General features: G+C 32.0%; 1 protein-coding gene across 1 annotated transcript; it reads right to left on the bottom strand.

Annotated features, from left to right (window-relative positions):
* Positions 1-20,299: 20,299 nt before the first annotated feature.
* LOC139893815 (probable carboxylesterase 2) lies at positions 20,300-21,262 on the bottom strand. Its single transcript, XM_071877006.1, has one exon. It carries the CDS (start codon positions 21,257-21,259, stop codon positions 20,300-20,302), a length of 960 nt encoding a protein of 319 aa, XP_071733107.1. The 5' UTR covers positions 21,260-21,262.
* Positions 21,263-21,651: the final 389 nt, after the last annotated feature.

Below are 21,651 nucleotides of genomic sequence, written 5' to 3'. Positions count from 1 at the left end.
TGGTTTTAACCTTTTTTCTCATCATTATATGGTGATTTTGATATGGTTATAGAATCTCAAAGTAGTTGTGAAACCGATAAGCATTTAGTTAATTCAATCAAAATCCATTAAACCCTTTTTTTGTTTTGTATTTTGTTGTTTGATTTTTAAAGTATTTTGTAATATTTGTTATCGTTATAGGCTTTATTTTACAAAAGTACAATTGCAACCTTCAAAATATGATTATGTGAAAATAGATGTAAGAAGCTATGTGTTGTGGGTCACCTGCACTTCATACAACGGTTGACTCCAAGTATGATAAAGCAGTTGATGGGATCTTTGGATTCAGTCAATATTGCCCATTATCTTGTGCATTGTGAGTAGTTTTTGCTATGCTGTCACTTCTGGTATGTTGTCCACTTTGTTGTCCATTGTGTTTTTCACGAGAAAATATGTCTTATTTAGATCATGTATTATTTACCCATCTAATAATCAATTTAGGAGTTAATGAAATGCTGTTGCCACACTTATTTTCTTATATTCTTTTATATTCATATATGAGGACATTTGCAGGTGTCCATGTGGGTGCAACTGCCCTTTTTACTGACCCGATATACTCATTGGCTATCACCACGGATGAGAGTTGCTGCTCATCAACCTGGCCCTTCGACCGTTTTGATATCGAAGGTACAATCTTATAGTTATAGTTGTTTGGTGCAGTGGTTTGTGTTTTATCTTGAAAGAATAATAACGAGCCTATATTAACCTCTGTTTCTTCATGATACGCAATGACAATATCGTTGAAATAACTCTATAGAATGAGCAGACAATAAACTGAAATTGTCCAAGAAGTACCATTGAAAGTGTCCAAGAAGTACCACCGAAATGCTGAGGTATGATTTTTTTCCAATGTCTTTTGGACCAGTATGCCTTAAAGATATTAAATACGTTCTTATTAAACATCTTAATTTGCATTATTTATCTACATAAATCTTATTGGTTTAAGTTATGGGCAAATTAGCAATCTTAACCCATATTAAGAGTTTTGAACCAGTTGGTAGGAGTATAATTACCACCCAATCTACCCCACTGCAGATTTAGGAGATTACAAACTCTATGGAATTGATTGACGTTTTTGCTGCCACATGGGACTCCTGGTTCGATCACAGGGTTCAGAGCAATTTTTCCCAGTAAGAAAGCCGCTTCCAACATCGCTTGAACAATCGCCACTTCCAACACCAGTTTTCCTTAATGGTATGTCGTTAAAGCCAATATAATCCACTTATTAAAAGGTAAATTAATATTATGCATATGATAGGTGATCTTATACATAATGAGCTTCAAGATAAATGAAGAGATGTTTGAACTGAATTGCTCTTTTAATTATAAATATAGATAGATATCTCAAATGTGCTAAAAAGAAAAAATTAAGACTTACGCACATAGTATGTATTTTTTTTAGACTTACTGCAAGGTTGCTAGATGAATGCAAAGTTAAAATTTTCTTTATCCTTCATTTACTTTAGTCTATGTTTATTTATGTTCATTAAAGTTTTGACCATGTTCAACCCCAATTTTAATTGAATATGCTCAGTGTTCATCAACTAAATGGTGTTTAGGTAACTGATTAATTGCGGATATTTGTTGTTGTTTAACAAGTTTACAGGCTGTTGCAAGAAGTGTGTATGTAAGTGATGATGCTTTAATCACTCCTGAAATTAATGCTTTCAGCCAATTGTAGGATTTGTAAGTTAATACACAAATTTATGCATGCCATTATTTTGACCCATTTACTTACTTAATATGTTCATTTGGTCTTTAGTCTTTTATTTGTGTTGTGCTTGCTACAATATCATTTGTGGAGGAGCAACATGGTAAATTGTATTGTAAGACGGTAAATTTTAATGCCTTGCATCACAAACTCACCTTATGTAAGTTGGTTATTCTTCTACCACAAGATCAATATCTCAGGTTCTATAAATTTTTTTTATCTGACTTTTTTACTTCAAATTAACTATTTGAGTAACTCATATTGTTATCGTGTCTTCTTTCTTTTTTTCTTTTTTTTTTCTTATGTAAGAGCATATTTGTAATGTTTTGATCTTCAAAGGTTAAATTGGCCAGGTTGGAAAATGATGTTGTGTAGAAATGTGTTTAGATTGTTTGAAAGACTTGTACATGTGGCAATATTGGGGTGATATTAGGGCAACGACAATATAACAAGGGTTACAAGCATTTTAAATTATGAATGGTGAGATTTCTTGGTAAGAAAAGTGAAGGCCTATTTGGCTGCAAGTCTGTATTTTAAAGGTCATGGGTAGACATATTCATGGGTTTAAGGATATATGACTGAAGCAAATACAGAGTAGTTTATCTACCGTTTGTTTTAAACATGAAAAGACACTATTGGGAATCATTATATGTATATTAATAAAAATAGAGTTTGATTCATTATTAACAATATTGATGTTGTCCACATTATTTTCTATATCAGGTGCTTTACACAATGACATAATTATGTTAGGAGAACTATTTTTTATAGCTGTCGTTCAACTCACGGGTTCTTAAAATCTATGTATAAACTATAATTTATCAAAGTTTTACTAATGTGTGTTGTTTACAAAAACATATTTTACTAATTCAACCATAACAATATTTTTGTTACTTTTCCTATAATATCGTTATTTCATATATAAGTTTAAAAATCAATAATGTTTGCGGATGAGTCCCCGTGCAACGCACGGGCTCATAAATCTAGTTTGCTTCTATAACCTTACCTAAATTATACTCCATAACACTATTTATAACATAATTTGAACAAAACTATTTGCGTTTAAATGTTATTGTCAAGTTACTTCGTGAAAAGTGGCTCGATGTGAGAAAAAATAGTTAATTTTGAAGATTATTTTTCGAAAAATTTATGTATTTGCTTTAATTCATATGTTTAATCTATTCAAAACGATTTTCACTTTTCAATATACTCCGTAATACTTTGTTATGATGTGCAAATAGAGTTTTTGTTGTAATTATTTAGTTATGGAGTAAGCCTCCCTTAACGTCAAATTCCAATTTTTCATAGGACACTCCTCGATGGGGGTTGTTATTAAAGAGGAACTGAGCCTCGAGAAGATCATGAACTCACGTACGAACAATTTAGAGAATTATCATTGTTGTGTATGATAAGTGACATTTTCGTTGTTTACCCTGATTGTGTACGTGAGTTCTATCAGAAGTTTTCTTTTTCAAGATAAGATAAAATGGTTAGGTTTATTCTGAAAGGTCAACCATATCATTGGGATATGGACACATCAACAATGCTTTGGGCCTCCCAATTGAAGGTTTGCAATTTTACAATTCTACCACTCAATTTGATGGCGATCTCCTTGAGACACATGTTGTTGGCGAGAAATCTATAGAAGATGTTGTTAACACATGTGTTGAAGATCAACGTCTAAACATTTGCTTAGAAATAAAAAAGATGCTTTTTGGTTTCCTTAGAGACAATAAAAGGAAAATATATACTATAATCCGTAGTAACATAACTGGTCGTCCACATTGTGCGGATCAAGATTACCAGGTGATTCTAATTGAAGCTCTTATGATACACTGGATAATGAACTGTATACCTTTTGATGTCGGATACATCATGGTTAATCGAATGCAAGAAGCTAGGGAAAGCTTAAATGAACCGTTACCATTCGGGATGATGATTACAAAGTTATTCCGAAATCTTGGCATATCAACTTCGGGTTTGTATCGTATTCCTGATAGGACTCATCTAGTCTTATAGTTCGTTGCGTGTTCATTGTTTTTTAAAGTTATGATCGTGTTTTAAGTATCTGTTTGTGTTTATTATCACTTTAGTGCAATCATATTTTTAAACAACACTTTTATTGATAACGATAAATACAATTACATTTTTTTTTCAAACTAAAAATACATAATTAAAAGTTTCATAAAGTAGAAAAAAAAAATAAGCAAAGGATCAATTAGGCTCTTGATATTAATACAGAGAAAATTAGGTTAAACTCAACATTTATTGATATGAAGCATTACATAGGGTACAATATCTTGTAGTACAAGTCAAAACAATTATATAAGGAAAGAAATCATACAATATATCATTACTACAACAAATTTACCTATTGGCTATTGCTCACGCATATGTTTACACACTTCTAGGAAAGTGTGAGCTTTTTATCAAATTCCCCACAATTATAAATATGTAAAAGTTTGTTATATTTATAAATGTTGAATATTATTTAATTTTCACTCATAAAATTATAGAAAAAATATGTTCACACTTATAGGTATGTACAAACACAAATTTAAACGCATTTAAAAGTGTGAGTAAATTTGTTACACCTCATTTCTTCACACAAGAGGGACCGTGAACAAATCTAGTATGACAAAATTAACTTAACACTCTTAAGTGTGGTTATATTTATGATTATATACACAAATTAATGTGAACTTTTTTCCCTACATTTTTATGTGTGAAACTATCACGATATTCTACACTTATAAATGTGTTGGTGCATGTAATCCATAGTTCATAGTTTATCGTTTAAATACATTCAGTCATGCAATAACATTTGATATTGTGACTATTGAATCATTGTGTGTGTGTGTGTGTGTATGTACTTTAATATTTTAATTAATAGTTACACTGGATACACAGTCGACCAAGTGAGTTCACTCACTTGACCGACTTAGTCCACACAGTCGACCGACTATCTAACACAGTCGACCGACTGTGTCTGGAGGCAGTATAAATACGGGACTTGGCCTCTTTTGTGAGGTTACTCATTCCCATAACCCTAAATCGTATTGTTTTCGTTCCAGTCGTTCCCAATGCCAAAACCCATTGAATCAACACGTTTAGGAGTCGTTCTAATCTAGATTCAACTAATTCGACCCCAACACGACCCGTAATTCGGTAAACCTCGTTCTAGTGATTTCCGCCGTTAGATCGAGTTACAAGTTGTTCTAAGATCCGTATAATAGCATTCACAAAATGTAATACATTTACACACATTTACAAGTGTAAGGAATTTAACAAAAAAGTACACACTTTTTAAAAGTGTGTAAACTTATGCGTGGGTAATTAACTAATTTGTTGTAGTGCATCTATATATAATAAAGGAATACATATATACAGCTATAATATACGTGAAGATATATTCTTATCATCCATATCCTAATTGTTTTAACATTATTAAATTGAATGAACACAAATGCGATAATTCGGAATTGGGGGTTTTGGCATCGTTATCTTTCATTTTATATTATCGATTTACATATCAGGTTTACCTTTTTTTTTAGAACATCAACAATTTTATTAGCCAAAAATACCACCCTAGCAAGCGGCTAGAGAAGGTAGAGAATTACACCGGCTTAACAAGCCAATCGTTTCAATTTACATTTCTTTTACCCTCTACTAGACAACCATAAAAAAGCATAATGACAAATTAAACAGAATAAAAAAGAATACATTTCTTCATCGGGCGAGGATTAAACAAAACGTTATTCCTTAATCTCCATATGTGCCACACCAAAGAAGCAATAATTACGAACAATCTTGACTTTGTCTCTCATTAGCCCTCCAGTCTTCCAACCATACCACCCACTCCGACCACTCCGTAAACAAAGGCATATGAATGTCCACCCAAGCTCGAACTCTATCCCACAACTGAACTGCATGTGTGTTAAGGTTTATATCATTGATAATAATAAAGAAATCGATAGGATGAACTCTATGGTGAAGAATCATCTTTTACCTAATTGATAGGTTTACCAAACGACTAGTACGAACTATCCAGTTACCTAACTTTATAATGATGTTTTATTTGAATTGATGTTGGTACATGTCTACAATAAGTTTTTATGACTAAATAGTTAGTACATTAAAGTTTGAGGGTTTATATTTTTGTTAAGTTTAAGAGTGTTGCATCTTTTAGCATATAGTCGTAGTTGTATGACTTGTTATATATTTTCCTTTGGGGAAAATGATATTACCTCCTGCCCATTATTCCTACCAATCCTCTTACCAAATAGGATGGTGACATTTGTCATTAGTTTCTAATTAGTCCACCAACTTCTTATATTGTGCATAAATTACCCTTTGTTATATTAAATAATGAATTCACAAATATAAAATAACCCTAGCACTTTATACTCCGTAATTAATATCCTATAAACTCAATCGTGGATAACCGTTTGGCCGCCATTCACATTCGTAATTAATCAAAGGTCTACAGTTATCTATGTATCAATTTTATTTTATATCGTCCACTATTAGTTGCAATATGTATGAGATCACTACTTTGTCTATTCTATATTTTTAACTCTTGATCATTAGTTCTTCCTTGATAACATGTGGTTAATTTATCAACACGTATGCAAATATATAAATTGCTATATAGAGATCAAATAGTTATATTACAACTCATGAAAGCAATCGATGCAAACTAAAATATATATTACGCACCGGCACAGTATATGTATTTATGTTGGCAAGTATGCAGCACAATATGTATGTTTGCAAGTGTGTACTAATAGATCTGTCATGTTTTATAGTTTTATTTAGATCGAGAAAGATATTAAAGAAATTCCCGCGTGTTATATCTTGTCTAGATGGAGGAAAGATTTGAAGCATCGACACTACCATGTCGACACTACCATGTGATCAATTGTTATGAAGATTTGAATAGTGGAGGGCATGCCAAACAGTTTGATCAGCTATGTTCTTATTTTTATGAAGTTGCACATCTTGCTGATTCTCAAGAAAAGTATGATTATTTAGTTGAATGCATAAAATTGGCAAAAGAAAAGCTACTGGATGATTCGAGTTGGGGTGTTAGTAGTAACAAAAATGTTGTATCAGAAGATTGTTATCATGTTCCAGACACTACAACAAATTTATTAATTGTTCACACATATTTTTACACACTTGTAAGAAAGTGTGAGCTTTTTATCAAATTCCTCACACTTATAAATATGTATAAGTTTGTTACATTTATAAATGTTGAATGTTATTCAAATTTCGCACTTAAAATTGTAGGAAAAGTTTGTTCACACTTATTAGTGTGTACAAATACAAATTTAATCACATTTAAAAATGTGAGTAAAATTTGTTACACCTCATTTCTTCACACAAGGGGGAGCGTGAACAAATCTAGTGCGACAAAATCAACTTAACACTCTTAAGTGTGGTTATATTTATAATTTTACACACAAATTAGTGTGAACTTTTTTCCATACACTTTTATGTGTGAAACTATAATGATATCCTAAACTTATAAGTGTAATACATTTACACACATTTACAAGTGTGAAATTTTTTTAAAAAAAGTACACATTTCTTAAAAGTGTGTACATTTATGTGTGGTTAAATAGCAAATTTGTTGTAGTGAGAGCCATCTAAACCCTTGCTACCTCCCGTGCAAGTGCGTACTAAAGGGCGTCCACCAACAAAGAGAAAAGAATCCAAAGTAGAAAAGGTTACAAAAGGGAAAAGAAAGAGAAATGTGAGATAGTATTCTTTTTTTCTGTTATTTGATTTTTCTTATGGTTGACATAAGTTATGATTTATTGGTTCATTTTTTTAGGTATTTGAAGAAAGCAAAGATTTAAGATGCAAATCGGGTAGAAGTTCGGTCAATGATAATACATTCAAACGAACTTAAAACTTTGATCTTAATCTTTGAGCATACAAGAGGTTTGTTATATTATACATACATTTTATTTTCAATTGGATATATAAAGTTGTTGGGTACAATAATCATGAATTTTCTTTAATGTAAATGCAGATATTGGTAGTTCGGCTCAAGCTCTCTATTGGAATACTGAGATACTTACTGAGATACTTATTATGTTTTGCAAATTTTAAATTGTTTTCCTTGGTAACAAAATAATGAAACATTGGTACATGTTACTTGAATGATATTCAGTATTTTAAAACAACTCGTAAGTTTGTATTGTTATTAGTGTGATTTTATTTTTTTTTACTTGATTTGGATATGGTGGCGCATGTGTGATATGTGATCATTTTAATTTCCTTGTTATATTGCTGTATAAGGATGCTGGCACTACAACATTCATTATTATCAAATTAGAAATTGGAACAAGTAATTTAATATAATACTATAAATGCATGTTACTTCTTATAAAGTGTGGATAATATATGCTCCGTAAATAATTAATAAGGACGAATTATGTAGAATATAAGAAATTGATGGACTAATTAAACTAATGACACATGTCACCATCCTATTTGGTAGAAAAATTAGTAGGAATAATAGGTAGGAGGAAATATCATTTTCCTTTGTGTTATAATTCAGTAGGCTTATAACTACCTTTAATGGTTATAAGAACAAAGAGAGAAAAAGAGAGAAGAAGGAGAGAAGAAATATTGATATTGATATTTCAAGAGAAATGGTGCACCTTAAATGGTTACCATACATGTCTATTTATAGTATAAAATATTACTATGCAAGAAATATAATAATAATAAAATTAACATCCAATCTAGATATTTTATAACACAATCTAGATATTTTATAACACTCCCCCTTGGATGACAATTTTATTAGAGAATAACTATTACTGCCTCGTTAAAAACCTTGCTAAAGAAAACCCATTGGGATAAAACTTTAGCTAAGGGAAAAAGAGTGCAGCATAGAGTTGACTCCCCCTCAAATAGGCAACGCCTGAGTTGTTACATCTTCTGAACATGCCTCATGCCAATATTATGAACGTGTGTTCTGAAAATAGCAGTTAGCAGTGCTTTGGTATAAAGATCAGCAGAGTTGTTGATTGAACGTATCTCATTTTAATCTGGTTGTCTTTTACGATATCTTGAGTATATGAGAAAAATCTGAGGTTTTCATCTGAAACTGTATCATCTAAATCTTTTATGTACAAGTTTGGCCCTCGTGATTTGTCTACAGTCTCCTTCATGGTTTGTTCAAACCGTTGTTTCAGTTCCTATTCCCTTTCAGTCTTTTTCTGAGCCTTACCAATATACCATTCTTTTCCATCAAACTTATGACCGTTAAGACCGTTTATAGCTTTAGCGCCTCGTCAGCATTTATGTTTTGTTCTGTCATTTTTGATACTCTTCTTTCATTTGTATTATGTAAGCTGTATTATCTTCATAGATAGTTGTTACGCTTTTATAGCGTTCTAGTCCACAAGAATCAATAATGATTTGTATCATTGATCTTAACTAAAATCATTCCCGAGTAGCTTCATGTAATGCAATCACTTCGGCATGATTTGATGATGTTGCAACAAGTGTTTGTTTTGAGAACGTCATGATATTGCGGTGCCTCCATTTAGGAATACATATCTAGTTTGAGATTTAGCTTTATGTAGATCGGATAAATAATCTGCATCTGTATAACCAAACAAATCTTGTTTCGAGTTGTTAGAATAAAATAATTATAAATCAGTAGTTCCCCGAAGGTATCAAACTATTTGTTTGATCCCATTCCAATGTCTTTTGGTAGGGGCTGAGCTGAACCTTGTCAACAAATTAACTGCAAAAGAAATGTCAGATCTTGTATAATCTATAAGATACATAAGAACCTCAATTGCACTAAAATATAGAACTTCCGATCTGTTAAAATTTTCATGATCTTCGCAGGGATGAAATAGATCAGTGTCAATATTGAGTGATCTAACAACAATGAGTTTGTCTTTAAAAAAAATGTTTTAAAATCTTTTCGGTATAAGTTGTTTGATGTACAAGTAAACCATTAGGCATATGCTCAATTTGCAATCCAAGGTAATACTTGGTTTTTTCAAGATCTTTCATTTCAAAATAATTCTTTAGAAGTTGAATGATTTCATAGATCTCTTTATTTGTTCATATGATGTTAAGAACATTGACATAAACAACTACGATCTCATATCCGAACATTGTTTTTATAAAACATACGTGCAAAATAAGTTTATATGTATACCCTTTTTTTTTCAAGTAGTCATTTAATCGGTTATACTATTGTATCAATCCATATAAAAATCTTTGTGATTCAATGGAATATATTCCCTTGGGTTTTACATTAGATGCTTATGATACCTTAACCCTTTAGGTATATTCATATATATCACTATTAAGTGATCCATACAGATAAGTAGTAACAACATTCATGAGATGCATTTAAATAACTACCAGGTTGATTAAGTATCTAATAAGTAATTGTATCCATTACAGGAGGATAATTTTTCCTCCTAATTCATTTCTGGTCTTTGTGGGAAATATTGAGTTACAAGTCTAGTTTTGCCTTGTAACTTCATTTGCACATTTCTTTTCGGATAAAAATTCATTTGTATCCCATACATTTCACATCTTTAAAAGTGATAACGATTGATCAGAAAACTTTTCTTTTATCGAGCGATTCTAATTCAGCTCTTATTGCTCCTTTCCATTGAGCTCAATCATGTCCATTTTGTATATTCAATGACAGATTTTAGTTCCAGATCATCATCTTTATTCATGATGTCATTGTAACATTATATGAAAATATCTCATAGAGATTTTAGTTTCATTTCGGTTCCATAATATTGCATAATTTATCGCAATTTTAGTATTTACATTTATCAATATCCTCTGCAGAAGGAATATTGATTTGTGGTTCTTCTTGAACACTTTCTCTTACCTCATTATCAGCTGATTTTCTTTTTCGAGGATTTTTATCTTCGGAACCAATTGATCTTCCACGTTTGATGCGTGGCAAAGACTCAACAGTGACATTATTGCCAGCTTTTGGAATTTTAGTTCGAGCTGGAGCATTTATCGCTGGTATATATGATTTAGTCACTTTTTTATATCTGTAAATGCATAAAGTAATTAATTTGCAAGTTCTTGCATATGCATTATTTTTGAACTTTCGTTTCACATTCTTTTGTGCGAGTTCAATATACCTTAATTGATGTTCACATCATGAAGCATCATTTTATTTTTTATTTTTATTTCTCCCCCTAATCTAGGGAACAATGTTTTATTAAAATGACAATCAGCAAAACGTGCTGTAAAAACATCACCCATCATGGGTTCAATATATCTTATGATTGAAGATGTTTTATATCCAAAATATATTATCATCTTTCTTTGAAGAACCATTTTATTGTGTTGTGGTGATACAATTGGAACATACACTGCACAACCAATGTTTTAAGGTAGAAAATATTTGGCTCTTGGCCAAAATCAAGTATTAAGTGAAAATATTTACGACTTCCACATGGTATAATGCGAATTAATGTCGCAGCATGTAAATTTACATGTCCACATATAAATATTGAGAGATTTGTACTCATTATCAATTGTCTAGTTATTAGCTGTAAGCGTTTATCTATTGATTCAGCTAAACCAATTTTGTGTATGCACATGAGCAACTGGATGTTCAACAACAATCCCTGTAGATATATAATGATCATTAAATGCTTGAGATGTTAACTCACCAGCATTATCAAGTCTCATCCTTTTAATGGTGTAATCAGAATAATGTGTTCTCAATTTAATAATTTGTGCAAGAAACTTTGCAAATGCCATATTACGGCTTGATAACATACAAATATGAGACCATCCGCTAGATGCGTCTATTAGAACCATGAAATATCAAAATGGTTCACATGATGGATGAATTGGTTCATATATCTTACCTTGAATTCTTTCAAGAAACATTTGTGATTCTTTTTCACAATATACTTTTCATTAATCACCATATGTGCTTTCCATTAATCACCATATGTGTTTTTTTTTATAAATCACCATATGTGTTTTTTTTTTATTTATCATATATCCTTTTCACCATATACGCTTTTAATCATATGCGCTGTGTTTTTCACCATATGCGCTTTTAATCATATGCGATTTTCATCATATGCGTTGTGCTTTTCATCATATTCGCTTTTTATCATATGCGCTTATCATATGCGATACGCTTTTTATCATATGCGCTTTTTTATGTGAATAGTAAATTAATTAATTTCGTTTTACTATTCATATGAATTAATTTAGATTTACTATTTTGTTAATTGAGTAATATATATATACATCATATACTTGTGACTCCGAAGGCTCAAATGAATTTGACCATATAGTTATACGTTGTACCTTGCACATTAATTTTCAGTAGAAGCTTTAGATGCATATTATTTTCAGTAGAAGCTTTAGATGCACTTTTTTTTTTTAATCACCAAATACCACAAACACTTTGTTTGCGTTTGTTCATAGTCATCAATGAAAACCATTTTCTTTAATTTTATTTTATACAATAAAATTAACGCATCATTATTCTTTTCAAAAACAATAATCTATTGTTATTGTTCACTTGTGCCATGTTTAACAACAAAAGTCAACAACCTCTGTCTTGTTTGTTGTGGCAACCAAAAACAACCTTTGTTTTTGTTACCGAGAATCCACGACCAAAAAACAATTAATTTTTAATTAATCTTTTATCAAAACCATAAATGATTTTATTGATCTACGTTGATATGGCCATAAAGAATTGACGGCTGACCTACTTTTGTAAGTGTATTTCGGCTATCATCCCGAAAACGCACAACGACCTTTTTTTTTTTTTTATGAACTATTTGTTTCATATCTAGCTTAGGCAATTATTGTGAACATTTGGTCCCTATAAGAGCATTTATTTTTTAGACTTTTAGTTGATTTGTACTTGTCACAATTAGGGATAGCACCCGCGGGTCGTGGATGCGGATCCATTGGATCCATCACCTGTACCCGCGGATTTTTTTTAAGAGACATCCAATTGAACCCTTGTTCGTTGAAACAATTTGACTATATTTTTACTCCCCATTATTAAACGGGCCATTTTGATGCACACTCTTAAAAAAATAATTTGTTTTTTAAGTTTTATTATTCAACCTCCTTTTTTCAACGGTCACGTTTTTAACAAAACATTTGACAAGTTTGGAAAAAAGTTTTTTATTGATTATCATCAAAAGTTTTCTATTGTCACTCTACTGGATGGAATTATGGCATACAATCAAAATTGCAACCCAACACTACATAAGAACAAAAAGGTTGTTTTTAATTAACATATGTATATGTGTTAAACTCGGAATAATAATAACTTATTTTAGAAAATTAACATAAGACATGTTGAAACATTTTTGTACATTTAGCTCATCAAGTCTAATACTTATCATTGATAGATTTTATCACGTCTAGGAGATGTTTACTTTTTTCTTGTATTAAGTCCTACTTTCATTTACCTTTGTTTGGAAAAAAGTTTTTTTTTTACTTTGCTTTCCCCCTTTCTGTAAAACTCATTTAAACACTTTCTTTGTTTTTTTTTTTTTTATAAAAAAAACTTCCTTTTTTTTACGTTACCCGTAAATTATAAATATATAAAAAAAACTTTTTGTTTAAATTTTTTTTCTAGTTTTTAAAAGGCCACTTGACCAATTTTTTAATTCTTTCACAACACCTGATATCGTGATCGTGACCTTTCACCAAAGCAAGAGATATTCTTGATAAACTAAACACGGACTCGTGTTTGAAATTGTCGGCCACAAAAAAATTCATTTGATAAAAGTATATATTTTTTTTAGTTATAGAAGGAGACCACTTCATTTTCAATACTTCATTTTTGACAAAAAACTATTCCATTTTACCATCCCCTTTTTTTTTTCTTACTTTAACTTTTAAGATATACTTTTAATAAAAATACAAACTACTTTTTCTTATTTTAACTTTTAAGATTTACTTTTAATAAAAATACAAACTACTTTTTGTATTTTAACTTTTAATGAAAGTACAAACTACTTTTTCTTATTTTAACTTTTAAGATTTACTTTTAATAAAAATACAAACTATTTTTTTATTTTAACTTTTAAAATTATAAATTTAAGAATAAACATTAGTATGCATGAAATAAATAATGATTAATTGCATAAGTAATCATAAATGTTAGATAACATATAAAGACCCCGTCGTATTCGTATTGATCGGAATTAATCTCGACCCATGGTACCGTGTTGTCAAATGACGTGTTGCGTACATAAAGTACCGTGTTGTCAAATGACGTGTTGCGTACAATCATGAGGTCTTATTAACATAAATATAAATGTTAGTGAAGTTAATAAGAGTTAGATTACAGAAAATATAATTCAGGTGGTATAACCGACCATATATAACTTAAATAACATAAATATAAATGTTAGTGAAGTTAGTAAAAGTTAGATTACAGAAATATAATTCAGGTGGTATAACCGACCATATATAACTTAAATAACATAAATATAAATGTTAGTGAAGTTAGTAAAAGTTAGATTACAGAAATATAATTCAGGTGGTATAACCGACCATATATAACTTAAATAACATAAATATAAATGTTAGTAGTCCAAAATTTGATATATTCGAGTCTGAAAATTATTAATAATTTCATACCTTGATTAGTGATTCGTGATCGTTTGAGATATCTTTTAATTACACTAAGCTTTTCGTGCTGATAACGTGTTGTAATTCAGTAGGCTTATAACTACCTTTAATGGTTATAAGAACAAAGAGAGAAAAAGAGAGAAGAAGGAGAGAAGAAATATTGATATTGATATTTCAAGAGAAATGGTGCACCTTAAATGGTTACCATACATGTCTATTTATAGTATAAAATATTACTATGCAAGAAATATAATAATAATAAAATTAACATCCAATCTAGATATTTTATAACACAATCTAGATATTTTATAACACTTTGGTGATTATAGGGTGAAGTTGCAAGTAGTTTGTATCTGTACTATGTTTGTGTTACTGGCGTATTCATGACATCCTTATTTGATGTTAGTAATTTTTATTGTGTTGTTGTTTTAAGTAGGGGTGTTCGTTCGGTTGGTTTATGGTTTACGTAGTTTATTCGGTTTTCAAGAATATTTTTGAGAACCAATAACCGAACCAAATTTGACAAAACCAAACCAATCCAACCAAATAAGATATCGGTTTACATGGTTCGGTTTCGGTTTAACCAATTTAAAACTCATTGATAAAAAAGTGTGTAGTTTTATATCTTTTTGAGAAAAGCAAACATATTTTATTGATTAAACTATAAGTATACAATATTGATTAAACTATAAGTATAGGCGGGTTCAATTTTATAGCATATGAATATGGATAAAATAAATGAAATATTTAACATTTAATATATATATACCATTGACATTGATAGTAGTATATTTCGGTTTTTCGGTTTGAAACCAAATGTTTATTTTACAAACCAAATCCAAACCGTAAACCGTTAATATTTTCGGGTGAAACCAATAAACCAAACCAAACCAAAACCAAATAAGTCAACCCACTTTAACCAAATCGATTTGGTTCGGTCGGTTTCGTGGGCGAAACCGTTTAATGCACACGGCACACCCTTAGTTTTAAGTACTTAGATATTAAGTTGTGTTGTTTTAAATTGCTTAGACAGTTCGTTAGACCATTTTACGGTACTTTATTGGGCGTCTGATGTGGAACCTTAAAACGCCCACAACACGCGTTGTGGGGTATTGTGGAAGCGTTGTGAAGGGGCGTGAGACGTAAAAACTACGGGCAACACAACGGAATTCTTTAGTTTGTGATTGGTTTCATTTCTTTATTTTTATTTTTCCTTAATTCTCATTTCACTCACAATCAATTATTATTTTACAAATCACCCGCTCTCTTCCACAACTTTACCACAAATATCATTTTCTCACAACATTGTCAAATCATCGCAAATTCTCCTCACAATTTGACATCATCCACAACTCCTCTAACCATAATAAATGGTCCTTATAGTGTAAAATGTTGTGGGACATGTGTGTGATGTGTGGTGTTGGTGATTTTAGTGTGATCCAATGAATTATTTTAGTGTAATTGGATTTACTAGGTAGAAAGTGTTTAGTAATCTATTAATACTCTAAAACATATTCAGTGAAGTGTGGAGTACACGTTCGTAAATGGTTATATAGATTGCGGAAGTAATAAACATGGCCGGATATTGGGGTGTGCAAAACGTGCGGCCGCACAGGACCCAAAATCTATAGAGGCCCAAAAAATATATCTTAATATTACATACCTAAGTCCATTTTACATACATTGGTCCATTTGTTAATTAATAATTTAAAAAACTAATATTAGTATTTATAATTTTTTTAGCATTATTGAACTTGTTATTATATATGAAAAACGGTTGTATATAAAAGGGTTTTTTATTTTTCGAACAGGACCCATAACATTGACAGGACGGCGTTGATCATAAATGAGCTTGGTAACTTGGAATGGGCTGTTAGTGAGAAAATAAAGTTGTTCAGAACAGAGAACATGTGGCACGCCGTGCTACTTTCTAGCACACCGTGCCAACTCTGGGCCGGTGGTGACAGAATTCAAGTGGGGCCGGTAGTGACAGAATTCAAGTGGCACGCTGTACCACCTGGTGGCACGGCGTGCCACCCGTACCACCTGGTGGCACGCCGTGTCAAGTCTGGCTGCATTGAAAAGGTGGTAATTCATGACTGAACAGGTGCAATGGTTCACCAAAAGTTGTACAAGTTTTCTGGAAGTTAAGACATTGTTTTCCTATGATTGTAAGCATATTATAACACTATTTCAAGAGAGTTAAATGCTAAGTGTTGTATCATTTCATTATGATCATTTCCAAAGGTTGCAACTCTTCGGTTGCACCTTTTCGCTCATTATAAATAGAAAACTTCATTTCTGGAGTTGGGTTAGAGATTTTAACCATTAGTTACAGAATTTAACCAATTTCTACATGCTTTCCACACAAAACATCCGGATTATACAATCTATAACTGTTTTGACTCATTTTCTTTTAGCCTGGACGATGTTTCTTTCCTTGTCTTATCCCACTCAAGATTTCGTGTAACCCGAGGCTAATAGGGTTGAAATACTTGATTGGGAAAGTGTTAATATGATTCAAGAAACAATATAGTGATCATATTCTATTACCCTAACCCCAAGATCTAACAATCTAATCAAGTATTTGGAAGAATGATGGCTGGTGAATCTGTGAAGGAGATAACTTCCAAGTTGGTCAAACTTGTGAAGTTTGAACGAATGGAGTTTAGGAGATGGCAGAAAAGATATGACTTTCATGTGATTGGATGAGATTAATGTAATACTAGGTGATCGAGGTAATAATTTATTCATGAAATTCACGAGCAATATGTCTCAAGGTCCTATGGTCAAACATATTCACAAGTCAATTTTAACTTGTGTATGTAAGTTTTCACCTGTTTTATTATTCAAATGAAATCTTTCATTTTAATTGATTTCATAATGATTTATTATGATTATGATCATAATTATCTAGTTGTTGAGAAATATGATTCATGGCTTTTAACATGTGTATGAATTATTTTAATCTTGAACATGTGTCACCATAGGTGTGAATGGAAACATTGATTACAACATGGTTTTGACCATGTGTAGACTTTTTCTAAGCATGTAATCAAGAGACAAATTGTGAATATCGGTAAGTCACACCGATTTAATTGGTAATAATAGTAAGACTATTTGACGGGTGGTGTTAATTTGTTGAAAAATTAATAAAACAATGGTTGTAAAGTGGCTGTTTTATTACCAAAAAAATTAATCATGAAGGTGCATGGAACAATTATTGTTTGTCCAACATAGATACGTGTTAATATCTATACGTTTCGGTTAATAGTGAATGATATTAATTCTCCATTTGATATTTTGGAAGCAGAAAGTCCCATGTGTTCGCTACACAAATAGATACAAATGTTGGTTAACGGTTAACTATAAAATTGATAACAAATATGATGGTAAAAGTTTCATGTTAATTATGTCCACAAACAATTTGATGGTCCATCATGACGGTAAAAGTTGGTGAAATAATATGGAATTAGGTTTACATGTTGCTTAATTATCTACAAATACCGGTGGTATTGGATGTACCTTATGCTTTGGAAATGATAGTATGATGTATGCTATTACATCAAGTGACCAATATAGCATATGTGGGGGAGAGATTAAGCATAGTCTAATATAATTCTAGAAAATACATTATGATGTGGTTCAGGTGTTTTAATACTTGTAGAAGCCAGCCATGAATTATGATTTTATTCACAATGAGAATCCCTAAAGTATATTAAGAATGTATTGAGTTTACTATTGATCAATAAGATGATACATCTACAAGTTGTTGGATTTTACACTTGGTGTAGATGAGGTATGTTGGATCAAAGGATTGATGTTGAGATTATTAACACTATAAACTTGTTGTCATTTCTTCTTGGTTTTAGAAGTGGATTGACTAAGGTATTATTATGATTATAATCTCACTATCCAATGTAATGGTAATAATTATGTGCATAATGATAATGGAGATACATTATCAAGGGTGTACAAATATTTGTTTTACATTGGTGAATCCTGAAAAAGTGGACATATGCAATACCGATCAATCAATTAATTCGAATACTTGCAAGTTCCTTATGGTAAAATAAGAACTTTTTAAGTCCTTGGTTGAAAAAAATTACAAAGGAAAAATTGATTGAAGTCATGTGACAAACTATGTTTCGTGAGTTGATCACGAATGGAGTGATATATGCGAATTTTATTGGGTCACAACAAAATTAAGCGATCTCTTGATAAAAGAATTAGCCGGGACTTAAATGCGCACAAGTTGGCTAATGTTGTGGGATTGAAGTCCAATTAGATCTTCCAAAGTGGGATACCCAATTCCCATTCTAGTACAACGCTAGGAACTGAATTCAATGTGGAAAGCATACTTTCAAAAGATTGAAACACATGTTTATTATGATCACAAGATATGTGTTTGAACCCGTAAGATAAAGTAAGGTTGAAGTTAAACTTCTTAATAGTTTTCTTGAAAAATTGCATTGCGAGAGCAAAATTAAAGAAAACTACATATATGAACATGAAGTTTTGCCGCTTCAAGAAAGCCTTGGACTTAGTTTTTCATATGTTCATGAATGGATTGGGACTCATGGCTTGTGAAGTGTCAGGTTTTTAGTGTGATCCAACGAATTATTTTAGTGTAATTGGATTAATAGGTAGAAAGTGTTTAGTAATATATTGATACTCTAAAACGAATTCGGTGAAGTGTGGAGTGCACATTCGTAAAGGGTTATATAGATTGCGAAAGTCGGAAATGAGCTTGGTAGCTTGGAATGGGCTCTTAGTGCTAAAATAAAGCTGTTCGGACAGAGAACTCGTGGCACGTCGTGCCAACTTGGTGGTGATAGAATTCAAGTGGCACTCCGTGTCACTTGGTGGCACGCTGTTCCGAGTCAGGATGCACTGAAAAGGTGGTAATCCTTGAGTGAACGGGTGCAATGGTTCACCAAAAGTTGTACAGGTTTTCTGAAAGTTAAGGCACAATTTTCTTATGATTTTAAGCATATTTAAACACCATTTCATGGGAGTTAAATTTCCAAGTGTTGTATCATTTCATTATGATCATTTCCAGGTTGCAACTCTTTAGTTGCACCTGTTCCCCTATTATAAATAGAAAAATCCATTTTTGAAGTTGGGGTTACGAATTTTAGCCATTGGTTACAGAACTTACCATTTCTACATGTTTTCTATACACAACATCCAGATTATACAATCTATAATTGTTTTGATTCATTATGTTTTAGCCTAGACGATGAATACTTCTTTGTCTTATCTCAATCAAAATTTCGTGTAACCCGAAGCTGATAGAGTCGAAATACTTGATAAGGAAAATGTTTACACGATTCAATCCAGTGATCATATTCTAATACGCTAGCCTCAAGATCTAACATGTATTGACGGAATCTTACACAAGTGATAATGTTGTGAGAAAAGGAAAGAATAAATAAATAGTTAATTATCAATCAATCAAAAATCATGAATGTTTCTGGTGCCGTGAATTTTTGCCCCACACTCCATAACAACGCTCCATTACAGACATGGACGTTGTTGGATTGCCATGTCACACAGCATGAAATATATATAACACAAAAAATCATATTGTAACAAATGGTCTTGGACCTTTCGATAGGTGCCTCTTGAACATCTTTCTCTTGATGTGGGAATCTAGAATACCATAACGCTGCAATGGGGCGTTATTCATTTATTAAAGGGAGAAATACAAGAACGTTCAGACGTTCACATCTTCTATAATACATATATACATAGAACATTTGAAACAAAGAACCAACTTATTAATTAATTAATCCTTCTGAGTAGTCGTACAATGTTTTAAAGGGGAGACCTACAATATTTTAAAAGTATATTTCTGACATATGGATAAAACATTGCCGTATAAAATCGTCGCACATTTGGTTAAGCTTTGCTACGGATTGGATTGATGAATAAACAAATCTTATTACGTAACACACGAGAATTTTCGTTAGAAGCATTGAGCAAGAAGAACGCATGACCCTCTCCTTTGCTCTCTATAACTTGTATCTTCCCTTTCCATCCACTTTTTGCCATCACCTTTTCGTAGTACAAACCCCTACTCCTAAAAAAATCCTTCTCAGCAACACACAAAAGTATTTTAGAGCACCCAAACCGCGAGATACGTGGGTCCATATCCGGATTGTGTAACGGATCATCTAACCCAACCCACGATCGGTTCGCCATCTTCCATACCTGATCAGCGAAAGCTTTGTACTCGGGGTCCTTCTTCTCATCCAGAACTGGGTCGTTTCCTCCGAACATAGGGTGAAGCATGATTACACCCTTAAGGTTAATATCATCAATCGGGTTCAACGCAACCCGAATAGCCATATTGTGGGATATGTTTGCACCCGCACTATCTCCACCAAAGAAAACATTTTGAAGATCAGCATAGTCGTTTAACCATGATTCCGGACCATTCCCATTAACATGGGTAGCCACCCACTTGATCGCTTCCCATGAATCCTCGTACGCAATTGGGAGAAGATATTCGGGTGCCAACCTGTAGTTTACAGACACTACCACCACGTTGGATTCTTTAGTAATTAAGTTAAGTGTCAGATGATAAGCGGAAGAAAACGCAGATTGAGTCATGAAACCGCCACCATGAATGTAAATAAGAGTTGGGAGTTTTCGAGTTGAAACGATGGTATTGGGAATGTAAATTCGTACGATGAGACTATGTTCGTATGAGAAAACGACGTCTTTAGAGTGTACCCCGGTTGAAGGATCGGTTCCAGCGGGAACTACGTCAGTTCCGATGAATCTTTCGCATCGGCCGTCTTTGTGTATTCGTAACCAACCATGCAAATGGAGAGGATATTCATGGGAGGTAGACATATACTTTGAAGAATAAATCAAAGCCATTTTGTTGTGATGGAGTATATGATTTATATGGTGTTAACTGTTAAGTTCTATTAATTCGAAGCTAATTAACTATTTCAAACATGGTATGATATTTATACGAAGAGCTAGTCATTAGTACAAGGGAACATTAGTACGGAGTAAAATTTAGGCAAGCTAAGATGATATATGATGCATTAATAAACTTTATTCTCGTACAACGATATGTATGGCTCGTAGTAACATTAATCAACGACAACTTCCTACGAAAAAGGGGGTTGAACGTTGGTAGTTTGAAAACGTTTAATATTGCCCTTCTTCAGAAATGGAGATGGAGATATCTCGTGCATCCGGGTGATCTATGGGTCTCTGTTATTCAAGCTATTCAT

The sequence above is a fragment of the Rutidosis leptorrhynchoides genome, chromosome 2 (assembly GCF_046630445.1).
Source record: "Rutidosis leptorrhynchoides isolate AG116_Rl617_1_P2 chromosome 2, CSIRO_AGI_Rlap_v1, whole genome shotgun sequence".
NCBI lineage: Eukaryota > Viridiplantae > Streptophyta > Magnoliopsida > Asterales > Asteraceae > Rutidosis > Rutidosis leptorrhynchoides.
The sequence above is the reverse complement of the archived record's forward strand: the minus strand, read 5'-3'. Positions and strand labels throughout refer to the sequence as shown.